The sequence below is a fragment of the Schistocerca nitens genome, chromosome 12 (genome assembly GCF_023898315.1).
Source record: "Schistocerca nitens isolate TAMUIC-IGC-003100 chromosome 12, iqSchNite1.1, whole genome shotgun sequence".
NCBI lineage: Eukaryota > Metazoa > Arthropoda > Insecta > Orthoptera > Acrididae > Schistocerca > Schistocerca nitens.
Window position 1 is genome coordinate 28,332,767 of NC_064625.1, and position 25,513 is coordinate 28,358,279.

The 25,513-nt window shown below is 46.6% G+C and overlaps 1 protein-coding gene across 1 annotated transcript in view; it reads left to right on the forward strand.

Moving 5' to 3' along the window:
• The window catches only part of LOC126215049 (peroxidase-like), a 276,437-nt gene that overhangs the window by 245,136 nt on the left and 5,788 nt on the right, over nucleotides 1–25,513 (forward strand). The window contains exons 11-13 of the mRNA XM_049941691.1: nucleotides 1,180–1,336; nucleotides 6,519–6,689; nucleotides 18,190–18,382. Coding sequence (XP_049797648.1) covers nucleotides 1,180–1,336; nucleotides 6,519–6,689; nucleotides 18,190–18,382 — 521 coding nt within the window. The remainder of the gene's footprint in view (nucleotides 1–1,179; nucleotides 1,337–6,518; nucleotides 6,690–18,189; nucleotides 18,383–25,513) is intronic.

The window sequence follows — 25,513 nt, forward strand, 5'->3', positions numbered from 1 at the left end:
CAGCGTCAAGGGTAGCCGTAGCCACGGTCTCAGAGCTGGTAGCCCGTGCTGCTGCAAACGTCGTCGAACTGTTCGTGCAGATGGTTGTTGTCTTGCAAACGTCCCCATCTGTTGACTCAGGGATCGAGACGTGCTGCACGATCCGTTACAGCCATGCGGATAAGATGCCTGTCATGTAGACTGCTAGTGATACTAGGCCATTGGAATCCAGCACGGCGTTTCGTATTACCTTCCTGAACCCACCAATTCCATATTCTGCTAACAGTCATTGGATCTCGACCAACGCGAGCAGCAAGGTCGCAATGTCGCGATACGATATACCGCAATCGCGATAGGCTACAATCCGACCTTTACCAAAGTCGGAAACGTGATGCTACGCATTTCTACTCCTTACACGAGGCCTCACAACAACGTTTCACCAGGCAACGCCGGTCAACTGCTGTTTGTGTATCAGAAATCGGTTGGAAACTTTCCTCGTGTCAGCACGTTGTAGGTGTCGACAGTGGCGTCAGCATTCTGTGAATGCTCTGAAAAGCTAATCATTTGCATATCACATCATCTTCCTCCTGTCGATTAAATTCCGCGTGTGTAGCACGTCATCTTGGTGGTGTAGCAATTTTAATGGCCAGTAGTGTATTTGTATGACCATGTATGGAAGTGAAACATGGACGATAAACAGTTTAGACAAGAAGAGAAGAGAAGCTTTCGAAATGTGGTGCTACAGAAGAATGATGAAGAGTAGAAGGGTAGATAACCTAATTAGTAAGTGCTGAACAGAAATGAGGGGGAAGAGAAATTTGTGAGACAGCCTGACCAGAAGAAGGGATCAGTTGATAAGGAACATTCTGCCACATCAAGGGACCACTAATTATTATTAGGGGAAAAGGAGGGGAATAAAAGTCAGAGACCAAGAGATCAACACAGTAAGCATATTCAGAAGAATGTGGGTTGCAGTGGTTACACGGACATGGAGAGTCTTGCATGAGGTAGACTAGCATGGAGATTTGCATCAAATCAGTCTTCCGAATGAAGACCACAAAAACGTACATCGTTTTGTGAGCAACGTATTGTCTGTTTCAGACTGCACATAACAGATTAAAAGTAAATAGCGAGTATGTAATTCCTTCTTCGTGTGTCGCTGTGTAACCTAACGGCTGCACTGTTCGTTGTGTGTGTCAGCCTGGTGACGGAGCACAGGGACAGCTTCTCGGCGCTGAGGCTGAGCGACCACTTCAACCGGCCCGAGATCATCGAGCAGGGCGACAACTTCGACGACCTGGTGCGAGGACTCAGCTCCCAGCCGCAGGAGAACGTCGATCAATACTTCACCAAGGAGGTGCGTAGCAGCACGTTCACATTACCCCCCTCTCTCTCGCCCCTCCCCTCTCTCTCTCTGTCTCTCCCACCCTCCTTCTCTCCCCCTCTCTCCTTCCCTCCCTCCCCCCCCCCCTCTCTCTCTCTCTCGCTCTCTCGCTCTCTCTCTCACCCCACCTCTCCCCATTTCCCTCTCTCTCTCTCTCTCTCTCTCCTTCTCCCCATTTCCCTCTCATGCCCTGATTCACACACATATTTCTTTAATTTTAAGATTATTTTTCTTTATTTTAAGGCAGTCTGCTCAACTGATCTTTCAAGTTAATTGCGTCTCCAACAGCACAGCAACATCAACGGAAAACATCAAAGTTTTTTTTCTTCCCCCTCAACTTCAATATCCTCTCCAAATGTCTCCTTGGTTTCCTTTACTGTTTGCTCATCGTGCACACCAAATGATGTCAGTTATAGACTACAACCACTCTCTCACTTTCTTCTCAACTATAGCTCTCCTTTGATGCCCCTCGACTCTTACGACTACTGTCTCGTTTCTGCATAAGTTGCAAATAGCCTTTCTCTTCCAGTATTTTACCCCCACTGCCTTCAGAACAGAGTATCCTAGTCAACATTTTCATAAGTCTAAAAACGTAGATTTGCCTTTTCTTAAACTAAGATAAGTGCTAGTACTGCCTCAGGTGATCCTATACTTCTCCAGAATCCAAACTGATCTTCCATGAAGTCGATTTCTACTAGTTTTTCCATTCTTCTGTAGAGAATTCGTGTCAATATTTTACAACCCTGACTTATTAAATTGATAGTTCGGTAATATTCCTACCACTCAGACACTGCCTCGTTTGGAAATGGGGTTGTTGCATACTTATAAGAATCCGGAAATAGTTTACTCGTCTTATATACCTTGCGTGCCAATCAGAGCAGCCTTGTCGTTGTTGTCGTTGTCAGTAGTTCTAAGGCAAAGTCGTTTACTCCAAGTGCTCTGTTTCAACTACGCCTTCCAGTGCTCTGACCAAATCCTCCTCGCAGTATCCCGTCCCTCATCTGACATTCATCTACTTCCTCTTCCTTCTTCATAATATTTTTTTTCAACTTCGTTTTCTTTGTACAGTGATTCTACACATTTGTTTCGACTTTCAGTCTTTGGTTCTCTGTTTCTTAGAACTCGCTTGCTTCCTGAGCTCTTGATTTTTATACACCTGCTTCTCTTTCTCAAAATTTGTCTGAATTTTTCAGTAACCCGCATCTGTCTGTTTATTCATGCATGCTGCTACAGCCTTACATTTATCCTCTAGCCATTTCTGTTTTGCGTTTCGCACCTTCCGTCAATCTCATTTTTCCTGTATCATTTTTTGCATTTTCATATTTGCTCCTTTCCTCAGTTAAATCCACTAACTCGTGTGTCACCACGAATTTCACTTGACCTTGTCTTCTTCTTTATTCGATCCTTCACTACGGCCTTCACTATTTCACTCCTGAAAGAAACCCATTCGTCTTCTATTCCATTGCGCTGTTTCATTCAATCGTTGTCGAATGTTCCTTTTGAAAGTCACAATAAATTCTGGTTTTTTCAATTCATCCAAGCCCCCATCTCCCTAATTTCCTACCTTTTTGCAATTTCTTCGGTTTTAGTCTGCAGGTCATAACCAATAAATTACAGAGTCCACATGTGACTGTGGAAATGTTTTGCAATATAAAATCTAGTTTGAAATCTCTGTCTTACGATTACTTAAACTATCTGAAACCTTCTGGTGTCTGCTGGTCCCCTTTCCTTCACGATTCTTGAACTGAATGTTAGCAGTTATTAAATTCTGCTCTGTGCAAAATCCTAGCAGTTGGCTTCACCTTTCATTCCTTTCACCAAGTCCATATTCATAAGCAATTTCTCCATCTCTTCCCCCTGCAACTACAGAATTCCATTACCCAATCGCAATTAATGTTTGGCTCCCTCTAACTACCCGAATAAATTATTTTAACTCACAATACGTTGCTTCAGTCTTGCTTTGTAGAATCATCATCCACCGAGTTCTGCCTGAGGGCACAGGATTTAGCTCTATGTAGTCCTGTCATTTGCTACCCTCTTCGTTTTCTCATAATTGTTTCCTATGTTTATGCTATCCACCATCTGGTATTTTCTGCGTCTTCTCCTTCTTTCATTCACCCTTCCATAGCATCCATCAGTAAACAAGTGTCCAAGACCGTTGTGTTTTCTATTCCTGATTACCTTAAAAATATCTCTCTTCCTTTCCCCCACTCTTCTCAACACCCCCTCATTTCCACTGTCTACTCATTTCATTTCTTCCATCCTCCTCCCAATCCACATCTCAAATGTTTCTATTCTTCTTTCTTCCTCGTTCCTCAGCATCCATGTCTCATCCCCATACAGTGCCACGCTCCATATAAAGCACTTCGCCAGTCTCTCCCTCACGTCCCTGTCCATGCACCCACCTGGAAACCTTCTTTTCTTATCAAAAGCCTCCGTGAGAATTGCTATACGCGTTTTCACCTCCTTGCTGCATCTCATGTTTTCTGTAACTGTGCTTTCCAGATATCTGAAAGCAATAACTTGGTCTGTATGTCCAGGTCTAACTTTAAAGTTGTTCTTACTTTTGGTGCACTTATCACCAGACAATCTATCTTCTTCTTATTAATTCTCATTGCGAATTCTTCGCAAGTCTTATTTCATTCTTTTAACATTCCAGTCATAATTCTTTCGCTCTTTGCGAATAACATAGTATCATCCACAAATCGTATACATTCTATCCTCCTACCAAACTCGCATTTCTCTTTTTCGTTTCAAACATTTATCAATAATATGCTCGAAATATATGTCACACAGTACTGGGGAGGGACAGCAACCTTGCCTCACCCCTCTTCCAGTTGTGCTTTCCTCTGTCATCTCATTCCCAACCTGTTCTCATATTTTCTGCTGTAAGTATAGATTCTTAATCAGTCTTCTATCTTTCCAGTCTTTCTCCGACTTTCCATTACTGTATTCTACTGTACTCTATGAAAGGTGCTCTCTAAGTCAATGAAAACAGTAAAAACTACTCCAGAATGAGATTTTCTCTCTGCAGCGGAGTGTGCGCTGATATGAAACTTCCTGGCAGATTGAAACTGTGTGCCGGACCGAGACTCGAACTCGGAACCTTTGCCTTTTGCGGGCAAGGGCTCTACCAACTGAGCTACCCAAGCACGACTCACGCTCCGTCCTCACATCTTTACTTCCGCCAGTACCTCGTCTCCTACTTTCCAAACTTCACAAAAGCTCTCCTGCGAACCTTACAGAACTAATACTCCTGGAAGAAAGGATATTGCGGAGACATAGCTTAGCCACAGCCTGGGGGATGTTTCCAGAATGAGACTCACTCTGCAGCGGAGTGTGCGTTGATATGAAACTTCTTGGCAGATTTAAACTGTGTGCCGGACCGAGACTCGAGCGACTGTTCGTCTTTTAATGTATCTCTCACCTGTAATTATCAAGAGTCCAATTGGATCTCTTGTATCGTTCCCCTTTCCAGATCCATAGTTCCTCTGCAATGCTTTTTTTTCGAGTTTTCCGCGAGGTCTTCAATTTATCCCACTTGGTAGAACTTCTGCTCCATTATAAATCATACGATTCTAAAATGCTCACTTGGAATATTCCTTTCAGCCTTGCGTTCTTTCTGTACAACTAGCATACCATACTCATAATATTCGTACAGATACTTGTCTCCAGTCGAGTCGTCCGCCTCCTTAGCTGACAAGGGGAAGGCCTCAGACACGGCCAACCGATTCGGCTCAAATTTGGCACGTCGCTTGTGTACAACCTAAAACGAAGGACTCTAAGTTATTTTGTGTCAACACCCCCGCAATTTTGAGAAAATCGCCCCTAAAGGTTATGACGAGCAATCGACTCAAAATTGGCGGGATCGATAGATAATTGTAAATAGAGCACTTTTCATCATCAGGTATAGGGTCCGCAAACGCAAAATTTTCCAGAAATCGAGGAAAGAAACTTTTACAACTGCCGCTTCTGTGCCCACACGGTAAACGCCTTTCGCCGACAGCGCCGATAGCGCAATAGCCAAGGTAATTGGCTGGGAATTGGAAAACCCGGGTCGGAATCTCGAAGAAACGTAGCGGATGTTATTCTTTTCGTTTGTATTTTTCCATATCTCAATTAACAGGGATAGGAGGGTTAATAACGTAAGTAAATCAATAAGGAATGATAATAATACTTACCTTATTAACCCTCCTATCCCTGTTAATTGAGATATGGAAAAATACAAACGAAAAGAATAACATCCGCTACGTTTCTTCGAGATTCGAACCCGGGTTCTCCAAGCCCCAGCCAGTTACCTTGGCCGTTGCGCAATCGGCGCTGTCGACGAAAGGCGTTTACCGTGTGGGCACAGAAGCGGCAGTTGTAAAAGTTTCTTTCCTCGATTTCTGGAAAATTTTGCGTTTGCGGACCCTATACCTGATGATGAACAATGCTCTATTTACAATTTTCTATCGATCCCGCCAATTTTGAGTCGACTGCTCGTCATGACCTTTAGGGGCGATTTTCTCAAAATTTCGGGGGTGTTGACCCAAAATATCTTAGATTCCTTCGTTTTAGGTTGTACACAAGCGACCTGCCAAATTTGAGCTGAATCGGTTGGCCGTGTCTGAGGCCTTCCCCTTGTGAGTGGTACCGTGCTTGCCTACTATTCAGCGGGCTCGGGTTCGATAAATGTAAATGTCGTGTGACTAGGGCCTCCCGTCGGGTCAAGTCTTTCGACTTGACGCCACTTCGGCTACTTGTGCGTCGATGGGGATGAAATGATGATGATTAGGACAACACCCAGTCCCTGAGCAGAGAAAATCTCCGACCCAGCCGGGAATCCAATCCGGGCCCTTAGGATTGACAGTCTGTCGCACTGACCACTCTGCTACCGGGGGCGAACTCGGGTTCGATTCCCGGCAGAGTTGGAGATTTTCTCCGCCCGTGGAGAGGGTGTTGCGTTGTCCTCATCATCGCCTCATCATCACCGACATGCAAGTCGCCCAATGTATCGTCACCTGACATAAGACTTGCAACGCGGCGGCCAACAGTGCCACACGACCATTTCATTCTATTTTCCAGTCGAGTCCGGAACGGTGAGCGCTACACCGGTCCGTGACGCGGCCCCCGTCCCGCTTGTGATAGCAGCTCGGCGTGCCCTGTGTTGCAGATCACGTGGTACCTGTTCCGGAACGGCAAGCCTCTGGGGCAGGACTTGCGCGCCATCGACATCCAGCGTGGGCGGGACCACGGGCTGGCCTCCTACAACGAGGCGCGCCACCACTGCTCGCTGCGCAAGGCGCACTCCTGGGAGGACTTCCTCGACGTCATCAGCGCAGAGGTGGGGGACCGCGGGCTGGCCGTTCTCCACATCTGGCTCCAGCCCCCCGCCACTTCCTGACTCCTTCCGCACAGTCATTCTTGAATTCTTCCCTGCCGTAAAGACCAATCTGTGATGTCTCGGAATTACAGCCAGATGACATAGTATCTACATCTACATCCACATCCATACTCCGCAAGCCACCTAACGGTGTTTGGCGGAGGGTACCTTCAGTACCTCTATCGGTTCTCCCTTCTATTCCAGTCTCGTATTGTTCGTGGAAAGAAGGACTGTCGGTATGCTTCTGTGTGGGCCCTAATCTCTCTGATTTCATCCTCGTGGTCTCTTCGCGAGATATACGTAGGAGGGAGCAATATACTGCTTGACTCCTCGGTGACGGTATGTTCTCGAAACTTCAACAAAAGCCCATACCGAGCTACTGAGCGTCTCACCTGTAGAGTCTTCCACTGGAGTTTATCTATCATCTCCGTAACGCTTTCGCGATTACTAAATGATCCTGTAACGAAGCGCGCTGCTCTCCGTTGGACCTTCTCCGTCTCTTCCATCAACCCTATCTGGTACGGATCCCACACTGCTGAATAGTATTCGAACAGTGGGCGAACAGGCGTACTGTATCCTACTTCCTTTGTTTTCGGATTGAATTTCCTTAGGATTCTTCCAATGAATCTCAGTCTGGCATCTGTTTTACCGACGATCAACTTTATATGATCATTCCATTTTAAATCACTCCTAATGCGTACTCCCAGATAATTTATGGAATTAACTGCTTCCAATTGCTGACCTGCTACATTGTAGCTAAATGATAAGGGATCTTTCTGTTGTGGCGTAACAAGCTAGCTACGCCACACTGAGAAGTAGCCGGAAGGGCACGCGTCAACTCTCGCCGTCTTGCGTTAAGTCTGAAACAGGATACGTGATGAAAGCTATAAAGAAAAGAACGGAGCTTCTCGTATACTTAACTTTAATGTCTTGTTGTACATTGCTCTTGATAATACAAGTGAGACTCTCTCCAGATATGGTTAACTGCGCCTTGCTAGGTCGTAGCCATGGACTTAGCTGAAGGCTATTCTGTCTCTCGGCAAATGAGAGAAAGGCTTCGTACGTGTAGTCGCTAGCAATGTCGTCCGTACAACTGGGGCGAGTGCTGGTCCGTCTCTCTAGACCTGCCGTGTGGTGGCGCTCGGTCTGCGATCACACAGTGGCGACACGCGGGTCCGACATGTACTAATGGACCGCGGCCGATTTAAAGCTACCACCTAGCAAGTGTGGTGTCTAGCGGTGACACCACATTCCTCCCCCGCAAATCGGCGAACGGTCGTGTGATAAGGCGTCCGCCCGCCGTGGGGAGAACCCCATGTTGATGTATGCGATGAGGTGGGGAGCCTAACAACAGGCGAGGCTGTGCCACCCGCACCCGGCCATTCGGTCCGAGGGGAGCTAGGAAACGCCTGAAAACCTAGTCCAGGGTGCATGTCAACATGCGGTGTATGCGCCTGTGGAGATACAGGAGGGGCCGAAGGGTCGACCTCCATGTGGTCGGAGCACCCGACGGGCGAAGACGGCATCTGGTCCGGAGCGGGCAAGAGTTCCATGGAGGAGGACAGCTGGTCATGGGAAGCGGACGGCGGCACGTGACCCAGGGAGGTGCTTGGCGGCTGCAGCGAAGCGTCCACTGCGGGCGGCGCCGGCGGTGGCTGTGGCGGCTGCGGCGGCGGCGGCTCGACGCCATGGGGCAAAATGGAAGGCATCGTCGGTAACACCTGGGGATGAGGCGAGCCAGTAGATGGGTCCCCAGGGCGGACGGCACCGTCGCTGAAAGCAGACGGGGAGCGGCAGAACCCGTGCGACGACAGAGGCGCAGCTGATTGAGATGCCGACGCACCTCACCAGAGGCCCCCAAAACCAAATACATCGCGCGGCCGAGGCAGCGAAGAATGCGCCCTGCGAGCCAACGCCGTGAACCGCGATAGTTGCGATAATAGACAACGTTGCCAAGAGCAAAAGCAGGAGTCTGCCGCTGCACAGGAACCTGATGCGGCGGATGCAGCAAAGACATCAAGGTTCGATGAGGACGACCGTGGAGCAACTCAGCCGGCGAGCGACCATCGCGGGGCTGAGAGCGATACGAGGACAAAAAGAGCAACAATGCGTCCTCCCGAGAATGCGACTCTTTCAACTTCAACATCTGTGACTTGAAAGGCCGGACCAATCGTTCAGCGGCATCGTTTGACTGAGGCGAAAACGGCGCGGATGTCAGATGTTGAATACCATTGGCCTTGCAGAATGACTGAAATTCTGCGGACATGAATTGTGGGCCATTGTCGGAAACAATAGTCTGTGGAAGGCCTTCAATGCAAAAAATAGCGGATAACGCTTGGATTGTGGCAGATGACGTCGTGGAAGACATCCGGACAACAAATGGAAAAATACTGAAAGAATCGCCAACAACCAACCATCGCGCATTCCAGAAGGGACCAGCAAAATCGATATGTAAGCGTTGCCAAGGGGAAGTGGCGTTCGGCCATGCAAAGAATTTCCACGGTGGTGCGGATTGTTGTTCGGCACACGCCATGCAAGAAGAGCACATATTCGTAATCGCAGCATCGATGCCGAACCAAGTACAGTGCTGACGAGCAAGTTGTTTCGTACGCACTATACCCCAATGTCCTTGGTGGAGAAGCTTTAAGACAGAGGACTTTAACGAACGTGGGACCACGACCCTAGACTGATCATTATCAGAACGCAACAACAAAACACCACGTCGTACAAAAAGTCTCTCCTTGTGAGCAAAAAATCGGCGAACCAACGGATCCGTGATCCGCGACTTTGACAAGGGCCATTGCGTAGCAACAAAACGCAAAACAGTAGCAAGGACAGGGTCAGCAGCTGTGGCTGTAGCTACACGACGAAAATCAATCGGAAACGATTCGACCACGTCATCGGTTTCCGAGTCAACGAACATGCAAGCAAGTTCGGAAGAATCGAATGCTTTATCCGCAGCAACAGGCAAACGGGATAACGCATCAGCGTTTCCGTGCTTAGCAGTGGACTGATACAAGATATCGTAGCGGTACTGCGAGAGGAAAATAGACCAGCGAATGAATTTCTGCGCTGTACGTGGAGGTACAGGCTTGTGCGGATGAAAAAGCGATGTCAAAGGTTTGTGGTCTGTGATGATGGTAAAGTGACGACCATACAAGAAATCGTGAAACTTCGTAACACCAAACACGAGAGCCAAAGCTTCTTTCTCTATTTGTGAATAATTCCGTTGCGCTGACGAGAGCAATTTGGACGCAAAGGCAATAGGGCGATCATGCGAACCATCTTTGTGCGCAAGCACAGCACCGATCCCGAAATCAGATGCATCTACCATCAACAAAAGGGGTTTCTGGGGATCGAATGGCGTAAGACAAGTATTGGAAAGCAACGCCGATTTCAACTGGCGAAAGGCGCGTTCGCAGTCCGTCGTCCAGACAAACGGAACACCTTTACGGCGTAAGCGATGAAGCGGAGCTGAAATGGAAGAGGCATTGCGCAGAAAGCGATGATAATAATTTATTTTACCCAGTACACTCTGTAGTTGCTTCACATTCTGTGGCGAAGGCAAGTCCTGTGTGGCACGGAGGTGCTCTGGACTCGGATGTATGCCTTGGGCATTGATTACATGTCCCAAATATGGTAAGTCACGAGCAAAAAACACACATCCCATCCTCGTCGCCAAACTGTTGTGGCGTAACAAGCTAGCTACGCCACACTGAGAAGTAGCCGGAAGGGCACGCATCAACTCTCGCCGTCTTGCGTTAAGTCTGAAACAGGATACGTGATGAAAGCTATAAAGAAAAGAACGGAGCTTCTCGTATACTTAACTTTAATGTCTTGTTGTACATTGCTCTTGATAATACAAGTGAGACTCTCTCCAGATATGGTTAACTGCGCCTTGCTAGGTCGTAGCCATGGACTTAGCTGAAGGCTATTCTAACTGTCTCTCGGCAAATGAGAGAAAGGCTTCGTACGTGTAGTCGCTAGCAATGTCGTCCGTACAACTGGGGCGAGTGCTGGTCCGTCTCTCTAGACCTGCCGTGTGGTGGCGCTCGGTCTGCGATCACACAGTGGCGACACGCGGGTCCGACATGTACTAATGGACCGCGGCCGATTTAAAGCTACCACCTAGCAAGTGTGGTGTCTAGCGGTGACACCACACTTTCTTTCTATGTATTCGCAGCACATTACACTTGTCTACATTGAGATTCAATTGCCATTCCCTGCACCACGTGTCACTTTGTTGCAGATCCTCCTGCATTTCAGTACAATTTTCCGTTGTTACAACCTCTCGATACACCATAGCATCATCTGCAAAAAGCCTCAGTGAACTTCCGATGTCATCCACAAGGTCATTTATGTATATTGTGAATAGCAACAGTCCTATGACACTCCCCTGCGGCACACCTGAAATCACTCTTACTTCGGAAGACTTCTCTCCATTGAGAATGACATACTGCGTTCTGTTATCTAGAAACTCTTCAATCTGATCACACAATTGGTCTGATAGTCCATATGCTCTTACTCTGTTCATTAAACGACTGTGGGGAACTGTATCGAACGCCTTGCGGAAGACAAGAAACAGGCACCCCTCGCGTGGAGAAACAACTGAAAGAAATTCTTCCAATCCATATGTGGCATACAGCAAACCAGTGCTTAACAGTATTGGTTAAAAACAGTCTTGGTTGCAATTTTAGATTGCTATTTTTCAACGACGCGTGCTGCAAGACAATTTTCTTGCATGTCCTTCCATTGTCATCTTTAATTTGGGGGACAACCAGAAGTTGGTTGGGGCCAAATACTGCGAATGCCGTGTCTAGACTGATTCATGGACATAAGCTTGTCAGTCTCAAGAAAGTTCGAACTGATAATATGTTCAAAGATTCTGCAGCAAACAGAAATTGGCGATATTGGCCTGTAATTTTGTGGGTCCGTCCTTTTATCCTTCTTATATACTGGAGTCACCTGAGTTTTTCTCCACTTGCTTGGGACTTTGTGCTCGGTGAGAGATTCGCGATGAATACAAGCTAGTAAGGGGCCAATGCCGTAGAATAGTGTTTGTAAAACCGAACTGGGATATCACATGGACCTGGCCACTTATTTGCTTACAAATATTTCAGTTGTTTAGTAGTATTGGTTAAAAACAGTCTTGGTTGCAGTTTTAGTTTTTTATTTTTCAACGTCGCATTTCGCCTTATTTAGGCATCTTCAGGTTATCTACATAGAAAACAGAGAACAAATACATCTATTTGAGAATCGCGATCGCAGTGTGCAGACCTGGATAACCTATAAGCATGTATAAACAGATGAAATATTGAAAGAGCAAATACCTTAATTTGGGATTTCTTAGAAGAATCCTTTAGTCAGTGTAGCCAAAGGGCGTCGTCGAATATATCAGGCCAACACCGCCTTCGTTAAACTCAGTAAGAACTAGAAATATAAAATAGTAAAACCATTACCTTTTGTAGATGGACGCGAGAGGCACCAAGATCTGCATAACGCGTTCCCGTTCACAGGAGCGAGTAACAGAGTAAGATGGTGGCTCAGGCAGTACGCACAATGCACCACAGCGTCGGGTGCCAGTACTGAAGCCTAATACAGAATCACCTCAACAGGTGGCGCTGCGGCGCAGCAGTGATAAGAATGAGGGATCGTAAACTGGATATACATACCCACTGAAGCTTTATAAATGTAATGCACATAAAACATTGATAAGATGGAGTTACTAGGGGCAACTCCTGTGCAATAACTTATCCTAAAATTTTGACGAAGTAAAATATTAATGAAGGCGGTAAATTTCAAATGAGAAAACAAGGTGTATAATACAACAAACAGATGCAGTACATAAACAGATTTTTCGTATCATACGCCACTAGAACGAGAACATTAAAAACACAGGACCGTGATTTCAGATAAAGAGGCCGCCCATATAACACTCAACACTGCTTCATTCGGAGCTAGGACCTCTAGCAAGAAAACTTTTTTTATAAGATACAAGTAAAATTATTAGGCTTAAAAAATACACACCAAGACGGAAGTTATGCCATTAGGGAATTTAGACTCAAATAGGATACTTGCGAGTTTGTCGCTTTAACTGATGACGCATTTTACACATTTCAATGTAGCTATAAAAAGGAGGGGAAAAGTTTACCCGCATAACGTCCATCTTCCACGTTGGTGTGTATTTTTTAAGCCTAATAATTTTACTTGTATCTTATAAAAAAAGTTTTCTTGCTAGAGGTCCTAGCTCCGAATGAAGCAGTGTTGAGTGTTATATGGGCGGCCTCTTTATCTGAAATCACGGTCCTGTGTTTTTAATGTTCTCGTTCTAGTGGCGTATGATACGTAAAATCTGTTTATGTACTGCATCTGTGTGTTGTACTATACGCCTTGTTTTGTCATTTTAAATTTACCGCCTCCATTTATATTTTACTTCGTCAAAATTTTAGGATAAGTTATTGCACAGGAGTTGCCCCTAGTAACTCCATCTTATCAATGTTTTATGTGCATTACATTTATAAAGCTTCAGTGGGTATGTATATCCAGTTTACGATCCCTCATTCTTATCACTGCTGCGCCGCAGCGCCACCTGTTGAGGTGATTCTGTATTAGGCTTCAGTACTGGCACCCGACGCTGTGGTGCATTGTGCGTACTGCCTGAGCCACCATCTTACTCTGTTACTCGCTCCTGTGAACGGGAACGCGTTATGCAGATCTTGGTGCCTCTCGCGTCCATCTACAAAAGGTAATGGTTTTACTATTTTATATTTCTAGTTCTTACTGAGTTTAACGAAGGCGGTGTTGGCCTGATATATTCGACGACGCCCTTTGGCTACACTGACTAAAGGATTCTTCTAAGAAATCCCAAATTAAGGTATTTGCTCTTTCAATATTTCATCTGTTTATACATGCTTATAGGTTATCCAGGTCTGCACACTGCGATCGCGATTCTCAAATAGATGTATTTGTTCTCTGTTTTCTATGTAGATAACCTGAAGATGCCTAAATAAGGCGAAATGCGACGTTGAAAAATAAAAAACTAAAACTGCAACCAAGACTGTTTTTAACCAATACTACTAAACAACTGAAACATTTGTAAGCAAATAAGTGGCCAGGTCCATGTGATATCCCAGTTCGGTTTTACAAACACTATTCTACGGCATTGGCCCCTTACTAGCTTGTATTCATCGCGAATCTCTCACCGAGCACAAAGTCCCAAGCAAGTGGAAAAAAACTCAGGTGACTCCAGTATATAAGAAGGATAAAAGGACGGACCCACAAAATTACAGGCCAATATCCCCAATTTCTGTTTGCTGCAGAATCTTTGAACATATTATCAGTTCGAACTTTCTTGAGACTGACAAGCTTATGTCCATGAATCAGTCTGGACACGGCATTCGCAGGATTTGGCCCCAACCAACTTCTGGTTGTCCCCCAAATTAAAGATGACAATGGAAGGACATGCAAGAAAATTGTCCTGCAGCACGAAATGCATCTCCATAAACAGACTGCTGTGATTGATTCAAAACACTTTTAAAACGATTTTATCTGTGCTTCAATCGAGGGAAGACCATTTTGAATAAATACAGTGATTTTCTCAACATAATCGATTACTGATTTTTCATAGACAGTCCTAACGGAACTGCAACACACTGTGTGTAAGTGTGCAGGCTACTGCGGCCATTGCCCGCAGCTCGTGGTCGTGCGGTAGCGTTCTCGCTCCCACGCCCGGGTTCCCGGGTTCGATTCCCGGCGGGGTCAGGGATTTTCTCTGCCTCGTGATGGCTGGGTGTTGTGTGCTGTCCTTAGGTTAGTTAGGTTTAAGTAGTTCTAAGTTCTAGAGCACTGATGACCATAGATGTTAAGTCCCATAGTGCTCAGAGCCATTTGAACCATTTACTGCGGCCATTGCCAGGCGTGACAAAATCTTCTGAGTCGTTAAGCGGCCCCACATTTCTCTTCAAACTTCTTCACTGCTGAACGTTCCGAGCACTTTGTTACGATGTTCTCAAACTTTCACTGGCGACGTAATAAATGTAAGCTTCTAAGTCACTGCAATCAAAACATACATTTATATCACATACTTTAATAATCGCAAACTCAGTCGGCGAAAGATGTAGGGTACCTCCTGCTGACCTAGTATCATTAAACTTGGCAAGAAGCAAGATTCAACAGTGCAAGTAAAAGAAAAAAATTCGAAAATTGTTAATTTGTAATTGTATCAGACGTGAAATTTTTTTTTTGTCACTTGTTATCTGACTTCAAACCTCAATCCACTTTCACTACTATCATCTTAATGCATTAAAGGTGTTACTTAAAAATAACACAGTCTCACCTAATGTCACTCAGTTGTCCAGTCCGAAAAGTCTCGCACACTGCAACGTTTTTCATAAATACATCGAGGGTTCTAGAAGATGACTGTGCGAAGACATGCAGAAAACTGACGCACACCAATAAATAGAGTGCCTGTCCAAGTTTTGATTCGTAGCACGCGTTGTGGTGTAGCTGCAAAATGCACCACTAGGGAGCAGACGTGTCGTAACACGTAGACTACAGCTGTAAAACCGCCACAGGCTACCGTAGACTATCATAAGTATATACTGCGGTACTTCTCCTAATAGCTTCGGTTTAACATCGCACCTACGTTACTTGTATGTTGGGTGTGTTGCATACCAGTTCAAAAATGGTTCAAATGGCTCTGAGCACTATGGGACTCAACTGCTGAGGTCATTAGTCCCCTAGAACTTAGAACTAGTTAAACCTAACTAACCTAAGGACATCACAAACATCCATGCCCGAGGCAGGATTCGAACCTGCGACCGTAGCGGTCTTGCGGTTCCAGACTGCAGCGCCTTTAACCGCACGGCCACTTCGGCCGGCCTGCATACCAGTCGGACGTTACCTCACAACTATCGCTTTATTTACTTGCGCGATCAGAGTCTTACTAGACTTGCCTAAAAACTGGGAGCGATGAATCATCTGGAAACTGATTGAGAATATATAAAGAGCCCGGTAACCTACGGAACATTTTTGTTGTGCATACTCACCTTCATGTCTGTTACATAACTATAAACAGTATTTACAGCAAAACTGAAATTGTCAATGTTTAATTCAGGTTCTATTAGAAAAGTATTAATTCGTAAAAGTGAAAGCAAAGGATATTGCAGTACAAATAAAGAAACCAATACAGATTTGTTATATAGTCAGAGGCAACACTGTTTTTTATATACACTAATGGCCATTAAAATCGCTACACCAAGAATAAATGCAGATGATATACGGGCATTCATTGGACAAATCTACACTCCTGGAAATTGAAATAAGAACACCGTGAATTCATTGTCCCAGGAAGGAGAAACTTTATTGACACATTCCTGGGGTCAGATACATCACATGATCACACTGACAGAACCACAGGCACATAGACACAGGCAACAGAGCATGCACAATGTCGGCACTAGTACAGTGTATATCCACCTTTCGCAGCAATGCAGGCTGCTATTCTCCCATGGAGACGATCGTAGAGATGCTGGATGTAGTCCTGTGGAACGGCTTGCCATGCCATTTCCACCTGGCGCCTCAGTTGGACCAGCGTTCGTGCTGGACGTGCAGAACGCGTGAGACGGCGCTTCATCCAGTCCCAAACATGCTCAATGGGGGACAGATCCGGAGATCTTGCTGGCCAGGGTAGTTGACTTACACCTTCTAGAGCACGTTGGGTGGCACGGGATACATGCGGACGTGCATTGCCCTGTTGGAACAGCAAGTTCCCTTGCCGGTCTAGGAATGGTAGAACTATGGGTTCGATGACGGTTTGGATGTACCGTGCACTATTCAGTGTCCCCCCGACGATCTCCAGTGGTGTACGGCCAGTGTAGGAGATCGCTCCCCACACCATGATGCCGGGTGTTGGCCCTGTGTGCCTCGGTCGTATGCAGTCCTGATTGTGGCGCTCACCTGCACGGCGCCAAACACGCATACGACCATCATTGGCACCAAGGCAGAAGCGACTCTCATCGCTGAAGACGACACGTCTCCATTCGTCCCTCCATTCACGCCTGTCGCGACACCACTGGAGGCGGGCTGCACGATGTTGGGGCGTGAGCGGAAGACGGCCTAACGGTGTGCGGGACCGTAGCCCAGCTTCATGGAGACGGTTGCGAATGGTCCTCGCCGATACCCCAGGAGCAACAGTGTCCCTAATTTGCTGGGAAGTGGCGGTGCGGTCCCCTACGGCACTGCGTAGGATCCTACGGTCTTGGCGTGCATCCGTGCGTCGCTGCGGTCCGGTCCCAGGTCGACGGGCACGTGCACCTTCCGCCGACCACTGGCGACAACATCGATGTACTGTGGAGACCTCACGCCCCACGTGTTGAGCAATTCGGCGGTACGTCCACCCGGCCTCCCGCATGCCCACTATACGCCCTCGCTCAAAGTCCGTCAACTGCACATACGGTTCACGTCCACGCTGTCGCGGCATGCTACCAGTGTTAAAGACTGCGATGGAGCTCCGTATGCCACGGCAAACTGGCTGACACTGACGGCGGCGGTGCACAAATGCTGCGCAGCTAGCGCCATTCGACGGCCAACACCGCGGTGCCTGGTGTGTCCGCTGTGCCGTGCGTGTGATCATTGCTTGTACAGCCCTCTCGCAGTGTCCGGAGCAAGTATGGTGGGTCTGACACACCGGTGTCAATGTGTTCTTTTTTCCATTTCCAGGAGTGTATTATACTAGAACTGACATGTGATTACATTTTCACGCAATTTGGGTGCATAGATCCTGAGAAATCAGTACCCAGAACAACCACCTCTGGCCGTAATAACGGCCTGGATACGCCTGGGCATTGAGTCAAACAGGGCTTGGATGGCGTGTACAGGTACAGCTGCCCATGCAGCTTCAACACGATACCGCAGTTCGAGCAGCGACTGGCGTATTGTGACGAGCCAGTTGCTCGGCCACCACTGACCAGACGTTTCAGTTGGTGATGTAATGTATCACGAAGCAAATACCGTCCGCACTGACGGAATGTTACGTGATACCACGTACTTATACTTTTGTGACTATTACAGCGCCATCTATCACAAAGCGAAAAAATTGGTCCAACTAAAACATTCATATTTATTTACGTACTACAAGAATATGTAATAAAAAACGGGGGTTCCTATTTAAAAAAACGCAGTTGATATCCGTTTGACCTATGGCAGCGCCATCTATCCGGCCAACCAGAGCGCCATCTGGTTTCCCCCTTCAAGCTAGACGAGTTTTGTTCTTTGTAGTTTTTTTGCGTTTGATGCTTATTTCGTGAGTATTTTGGCCCGGTCACGATCAATGGACCACCCTGTAGTTCAGGGACACAGCGCATGACACTCTTGACGTTGGAGCACTCATGTACACCACTGTAACCAATCACTTGTTGGTGCTCTCAGATGAGGGACTGTAATGAGGCTTTGTGGTGTTCAGAACGTGGAGAAGCTGTCCAAGCTGTACGAGCACCCGGACGACGTGGACCTGACGGTGGGCGGCTCCCTGGAGGTGCACGTGCAGGGCGCGCTGGCCGGACCCACGTTCGTGTGCATCATGGCCGAGCAGTTCCGGAGGACGCGCCAGGGCGACCGCTTCTTCTACGACTTCAAGGACGCCGGATTCACACCAGGTGCGTCACTACACACTCCAACTCCTACTGGACAAAACGGGTCTACCAGGTGTACCGGTATGAAATGAGCCTCAAGATACAAATGTGTCGATAGGGAACATTCGACGTGAACGAGCCTTAATTTTTACTTTGTTTGGTTGGTATGACATCTGTCAAAGATATTTAGTACACATGAAGTCACGGAACAAACAACATCATACGTTTCCATCGTATTAACAATGTCGAATTTTGTACCAGAAAGTGATGTTTTGCGGAAAGCATTAAGTTTTTGTTTTCATTTGAAAAAAAAAGTGCCGCAGAGTCGCATCGAATGCTTGTCGAGGCATATGGTGATCGTGCTCTATCAGAAGCAACACGCAAAAGACGGTTTCAACAGTTCAGAAATAATGATTTTGATGTAAGAAATGAAGAACGAGGAAGACCACCAAAAAAGTTCGAAGATGCCGAATTGCAAGCAATATTGGATGAAGATGATACTTTGAGTCAGAAGCAAATGGCAGCAATGCTAAATGTTGCACAACAAACAGTTTCTGACCGTTTCAAAGCTATGGGAAAGATCCAAAAGTGTGAAAAATGGGTGCCACATGAATTGAATGAAAGACAGATGGAAAACCGAAAAACCACTTGTCAAATTTTGCTTCAAAGACATGAAAGAAAATCAATTTTGCATCGAATTGTTACTGGCGATGAAAATGGATTTATTTTAAGAATCCTAAGCGGGAAAAATCATGGATTAATCCGGGAAAACCATCAACATCGACTGCAAAACCAGATCTATTCGGCAAGAAGACAATTCTCTGTGTTTGGTGGGGACAGAAAGGTGTGGTGTATAATGAGCTTCTAAAACCCGGTGAAATTGTGAATACTAATCGCTACAGACAACAAATGACCAATTTGAACTATGCATTGATCGAAAAAAAAAGACCAGAATGGGCCAGAAGACATGGCAAAGTAATTTTTTTACACGACACTGGACCTGCACACAAAGCAAAACTGGTTCAGGATACAATCAAAACACTTGGCTGCGAGCTGCTATCCGCTGCTACCCCACCCGCCGTATTCACCAGACTTGGCCCCTTCCGACTATCATTTGTTTTCATCAATGGGACAAGCATTGGTTCAGGAACACTTCGATTCCTACGAACAAGTCGAAAATTGGGTGTCTGGTTCAAATGTCTCTGAGCACTACGGGACTTAACATCTGAGGTCATCAGTCCCCTAGAACTTAGAACTGCTTAAACCTAACTAACCTAAGCACATCACATACATCCATGCCCGAGGTAGGATTCGAACCTGCGACCGCAGCAGTCACGCGGTTCCGGACTGAAGCGCCTAGAACCGCTCGGTCACCGCGGCCGGCTTTGGGTGTCTGATTGGTTTGCTTCAAAAGACGAACATTTCTATTGGCGTGGTGTCCACAAACTGCCAGAAAGGTGGTCAAAATGTATAGAAAGCAATGGTCAGTACTTTGAATAAAATGTTTTTACTTTTCAATTCAAAATTAGTGTTTCATTTTCACAAAAAAGAACGCTCATTTCATACCGGTACACCTGGTATTTCCTCCTACTCCACTGATTTTCGTTCCCATCACGCCTCATGAATGTCAGTCCAGTGTGGTAACCACTCTGCTGACATTGCTCGGTATTCTGCGTAATACAGGGTCAGTCACTAACTACTGCCACCTAGAACAACTCCGAAAATATGATAGGAGCTGATAGGTTCGTAGGGCAAAAGTTGCATCGGACAACGGGGTCCATAATATGACGTTGGTTTTTTGTTGCTAGGTGCGGTCGCTTCAGAGATATTTTATAAGAGAGATGGGGCCCCTCCACGCCCGCACCAACGTGGTGACCAAATCAAAAGTTCTACTGTCACATCCGTCAACATGTTAGTTATCTAATACGTGGATCACAGGATGCTGGGCTGTGATGTTATCCGTGCGTCTGGGTAAGACTACGCATTAACACCGTCCATGAGGTGATAGATAGTGGACGAAACGCGAGTGAGGGTAGCGATTTGAAGAGCAGAGGGAAAAACGTGCCAAGGCTCGTGCCGTGGGAAAAAAACCTCTGCGATATTGGGATGGGTAGTAAGAGCAGTAGTGGCATACTAGCTGCGATAGTTCATGCAAGGTTAGGTTTGTTAGTGTGGGTATCATGCGCCATTACCGTGGCAGGCGATGGCGATGTATCTCGGTTTGCTGCAGCCGCTACACTCCTGGAACAGTCAGGATCGTTATATATCAGTGGGAGATCGGTCATAGATCATCTCACTGTGTGGGGGATGTGTGGAGCTTGTCCGCATGCAGTGTACGGTACGGCTTCCCTGCGTGGTGCCAGTTATTCGGCAAGTGTGTTCCAACTAGATATCCAGTAATGGTGGCTGATTAACAGGTTTCACCTGTACCGTAGTGTTTATATTAAGGTCAACTTTGTTTTTTTAAATGGGGTGATATAGTTTGGTACTTATTTTCTGATGGCAACTATCGAGACGAATTCAATGATGTGTAACAGTAAGGTCTTTGAAGGTTAACGAAGGTCACAAAGGTGGCATAAAAGTCCATTTACAGAAGGCGTTCGAAGTGAAGACCACTGGTATAAAAGCAGTGCTGCAATCTTCTTATCATGGATTGAGTGGTATTCCTTATCACTTCGGCACTTAACGAAGCACATGCTCTGACAATTCCCTATCGCGTATCTTCAGGTGCAGATGGAACGTCTTCATAAACGATGTCTTCTACGAATCCTCACAAGAAAAAATCCAGAGGCGTCAAGTCTGGCGAACGAGCCGGCCACGACGTATCTCCTCCGCGTCCAATCCAACGATTTGGGAATTGTCTCTGCAACCCATTTCTAGCCATCAGCGAAAAATGCGCCAGACACGCATCGTGTTGATACCACATCCTGTTCCTTGTTCCTAAAGGTATTTCTTCCAATAACATACCTAATGTTAAAAAACTTCCTGGCAGATTAAAACTGTGTGCCCGACCGAGACTCGAACTCGGGACCTTTCCCTTTCGCGGGCAAGTGCTCTACCAACTCAGCTACCGAAGCACGACTCACGCCCGGTCCACACAGCTTTTCTTCTGCCAGTACCTCGTCTCCTACCTTCCAAACTTGCCCGCGAAAGGCAAAGGTCCCGAGTTCGAGTCTCGGTCGGACACACAGTTTTAATCTGCCAGGAAGTTTCATATCAGCGCACACTCCGCTCCAGAGTGAAAATCTCATTCTGGAGACCTAATGTTTCTTGCAGGAATGTGGTGTACTTACTACCATTAAGATTTCCTTCGATGAAATAGGGACCTATAATTCTGTCCTCCAGAATCCCACACCACACATTCACCGATCATGATTTTTGGTGTGCAACTTGCCGCAGCCAACATGTATTTTCAGTTGCCCAATAATGCATGTTATGCAAATTAACATTTCCGTGGTTCGTGAATGTAGTCTATTCAGTAAATAAAATAAAATTAATAAATGTGTCATCCCTCTGAATCTGAAATTGAGCCCATCGGCAGAATTCAATGCGACGCATACAATCCGTACCAGTTAATTCTTCGTGGAGACTCATATAGTAGGGATGATATTTATGGCGATGCAGAAAACGAGCAACACTACTCTGGCTCATACCAGATTCCCTTCCGATTGGACGCGAACTAACACAAGGAGTTCGAACCACATTGATGAGAATACCAATTTCCGTTACCTCGTTAGTAACTTTCCTTTGCCGAATATGTTTCCGATGTGTTAAAGATGCAGTTGTTCTCAGTTTGTCATACACATATTTAAGTGTACGAGGTGTAGGGTCAGTACGTTGAGGATATCTTTCAGGATATAAGTATCTAGCTCTCACTGAATTTCGTTGGCATTCTCCGTAAATGAAAATCATATCGACTTGTTCTTCGAAGGAATACATCATTCACATTCGCTTGATTCTACGATACTAGTCTTACCGTTCCCATTAGTGTTGTATTGCGAAACCGTCGAATGGTGTTTACATGTCAATGGCACGGTAGATGGATATGCCGTATTCGGCGAATATTTACTATTTGCACGCTATAAGAGAGAGAATTGTCAGAGCATGTGCTTCGATAAGTGCCGATGTGATAAGGAATACCACTCAGTCCATGATAAGAAGAGTGCAGCACTACATTGATACCAATGGTCATCATTTCGAACACCTTCTGTAAATGGACGTTCATGACACCTTTTTGACCTTCGTTGACCTTCAAAGACCTTACCGTTACACATCATTGGATTCGTCTCGATAGCCGCTATCAGAAAATAAATACCAACCTATAGCATCCAGTTAAAAAAGTAAAGTTGACGTTAATATCTCTGACGCGACCCCACCTAGCAATATAAAACAAACGTCATATTATGGCCCCCGTTGTCCCATGCAACATTTGTTCCACCAACTTTTCAGCTACTGTCATACACTCCTGGAAATGGAAAAAAGAACACATTGACACCGGTGTGTCAGACCCACCATACTTGCTCCGGACACTGCGAGAGGGCTGTACAAGCAATGATCACACGCACGGCACAGCGGACACACCAGGACCCGCGGTGTTGGCCGTCGAATGGCGCTAGCTGCGCAGCATTTGTGCACCGCCGCCGTCAGTGTCAGCCAGTTTGCCGTGGCATACGGAGCTCCATCGCAGTCTTTAACACTGGTAGCAGTTGACGGACTTTGAGCGAGGGCGTATAGTGGGCATGCGGGAGGCCGGGTGGACGTACCGCCGAATTGCTCAACACGTGGGGCGTGAGGTCTCCACAGTACATCGATGTTGTCGCCAGTGGTCGGCGGAAGGTGCACGTGCCCGTCGACCTGGGACCGGACCGCAGCGACGCACGGATGCACGCCAAGACCGTAGGATCCTACGCAGTGCCGTAGGGGACCGCACCGCCACTTCCCAGCAAATTAGGGACACTGTTGCTCCTGGGGTATCGGCGAGGACCATTCGCAACCGTCTCCATGAAGCTGGGCTACGGTCCCGCACACCGTTAGGCCGTCTTCCGCTCACGCCCCAACATCGTGCAGCCCGCCTCCAGTGGTGTCGCGACAGGCGTGAATGGAGGGACGAATGGAGACGTGTCGTCTTCAGCGATGAGAGTCGCTTCTGCCTTGGTGCCAATGATGGTCGTATGCGTGTTTGGCGCCGTGCAGGTGAGCGCCACAATCAGGACTGCATACGACCGAGGCACACAGGGCCAACACCCGGCATCATGGTGTGGGGAGCGATCTCCTACACTGGCCGTACACCACTGGTGATCGTCGAGGGGACACTGAATAGTGCACGGTACATCCAAACCGTCATCGAACCCATCGTTCTACCATTCCTAGACCGGCAAGGGAACTTGCTGTTCCAACAGGACAATGCACGTCCGCATGTATCCCGTGCCACCCAACGTGCTCTAGAAGGTGTAAGTCAACTACCCTGGCCAGCAAGATCTCCGGATCTGTCCCCCATTGCGCATGTTTGGGACTGGATGAAGCGTCGTCTCACGCGGTCTGCACGTCCAGCACGAACGCTGGTCCAACTGAGGCGCCAGGTGGAAATGGCATGGCAAGCCGTTCCACGGGACTACATCCAGCATCTCTACGATCGTCTCCATGGGAGAATAGCAGCCTGCATTGCTGCGAAAGGTGGATATACACTGTACTAGTGCCGACATTGTGCATGCTCTGTTGCCTGTGTCTATGTGCCTGTGGTTCTGTCAGTGTGATCATGTGATGTATCTGACCCCAGGAATGTGGCAATAAAGTTTCCCCTTCCTGGGACAATGAATTCACGTTGTTCTTATTTCAATTTCCAGGAGTGTATTTTCGGAGTTATTCTAGGTGGCAATAGCTAGTGACTCACCCTGTATATTAGATTGGTGCTTAAGTTCACAGGGTTTTTCCGTAAGTTTAACAAACACGACAGATACACATATCGGAGACTTTAATCATCAATAATATATTTCCCTAGACAATATTATGAGAAGGATAGTTGCTACTCGCCATATAGCTGAGATGCTGAGTCGCAGCCAGGCACGGCAAATGACTCAAACAAAGCTTTCGGCCAAATTGGTCATCATTAGAATAAACAACACACTCACAAACACTGACGCAAACGCAGCTCGCACTCACAGCATCATAGATTCTGGCTGCCAGTGCCAGACTGCCCGCCTTGGCGGCCAGAAGATATGGTCATGCAAGGAAATCGGACAATCAGTAAAGAGTATTATTTAAACGCTCAAAGGTTTTTGCATGAAGCAGTCAGAAAAAAATGCCTGGATTTGTGCCGAAACAATTCGTGGTTTTTGCACCGCAATAGTTCACCTGCTCACACTTCGTCACTTGTTGAATTTTTGGCCAGAAACAATACCGTAATGATGATCCAGCCTTCATATTCACCAGACAGTATTCAGCGTGACTTCTTTTCTGGTCCCAAAAATAAAGAAAATCTTAAACAGCCGTGGTTCTACAACCGCAGACGAGATAAAAAACGCATCGCTGAGAAATCTAAAAGGTGCCCCGACGATCGATTTCCAGAAGTGTTTTAAGGATCGGAAAATGCTCTGAAACAAGTGTATAATACCTCTGATGAGGACTATTTGGAAGGCGAATAAATAAAATTATTTCAAAAAGAAATGCCTTTTTTGCGCACGCTTGTACGAGGGTAATCCCAAAAGTAAGGTCTCCTATTTTTTTATAAGTACGTAGACCTGTTTATTTCTGCAATGGTTTACATTATTTTCCAGCTTGAATATTTAGCTGCATCTGTCGATGCATTTTTGTGGACGCTGTGGCAGTTTTTGTATGCCCATGTCATACCAACTCGCCGTCATGATGTTCAGAAAGTTATGAACCTCTTCTTTCACCTCGTCGTCGGACCTGAATCGCTTTCCGGTCAAATGTTCTTGTAACTTAGGGAACAGGTGACAGTCACTGGGCGCCAAGTCCGGACTATAGGGTCAGAGGGTAATTATGTTCCACTGAAACCGTTGCAAGAGAGTAACGGTTTGCCGAGCGATGTGTGGGCGAGCGTTGTCATGGAGAATGTGTACGCCCTTGCTCAACATTCCTCTTCTCCGGTTCTGAATTGCCCGTTTGAGTTTTTTCAGAGTCTCACAGTACCTGTCA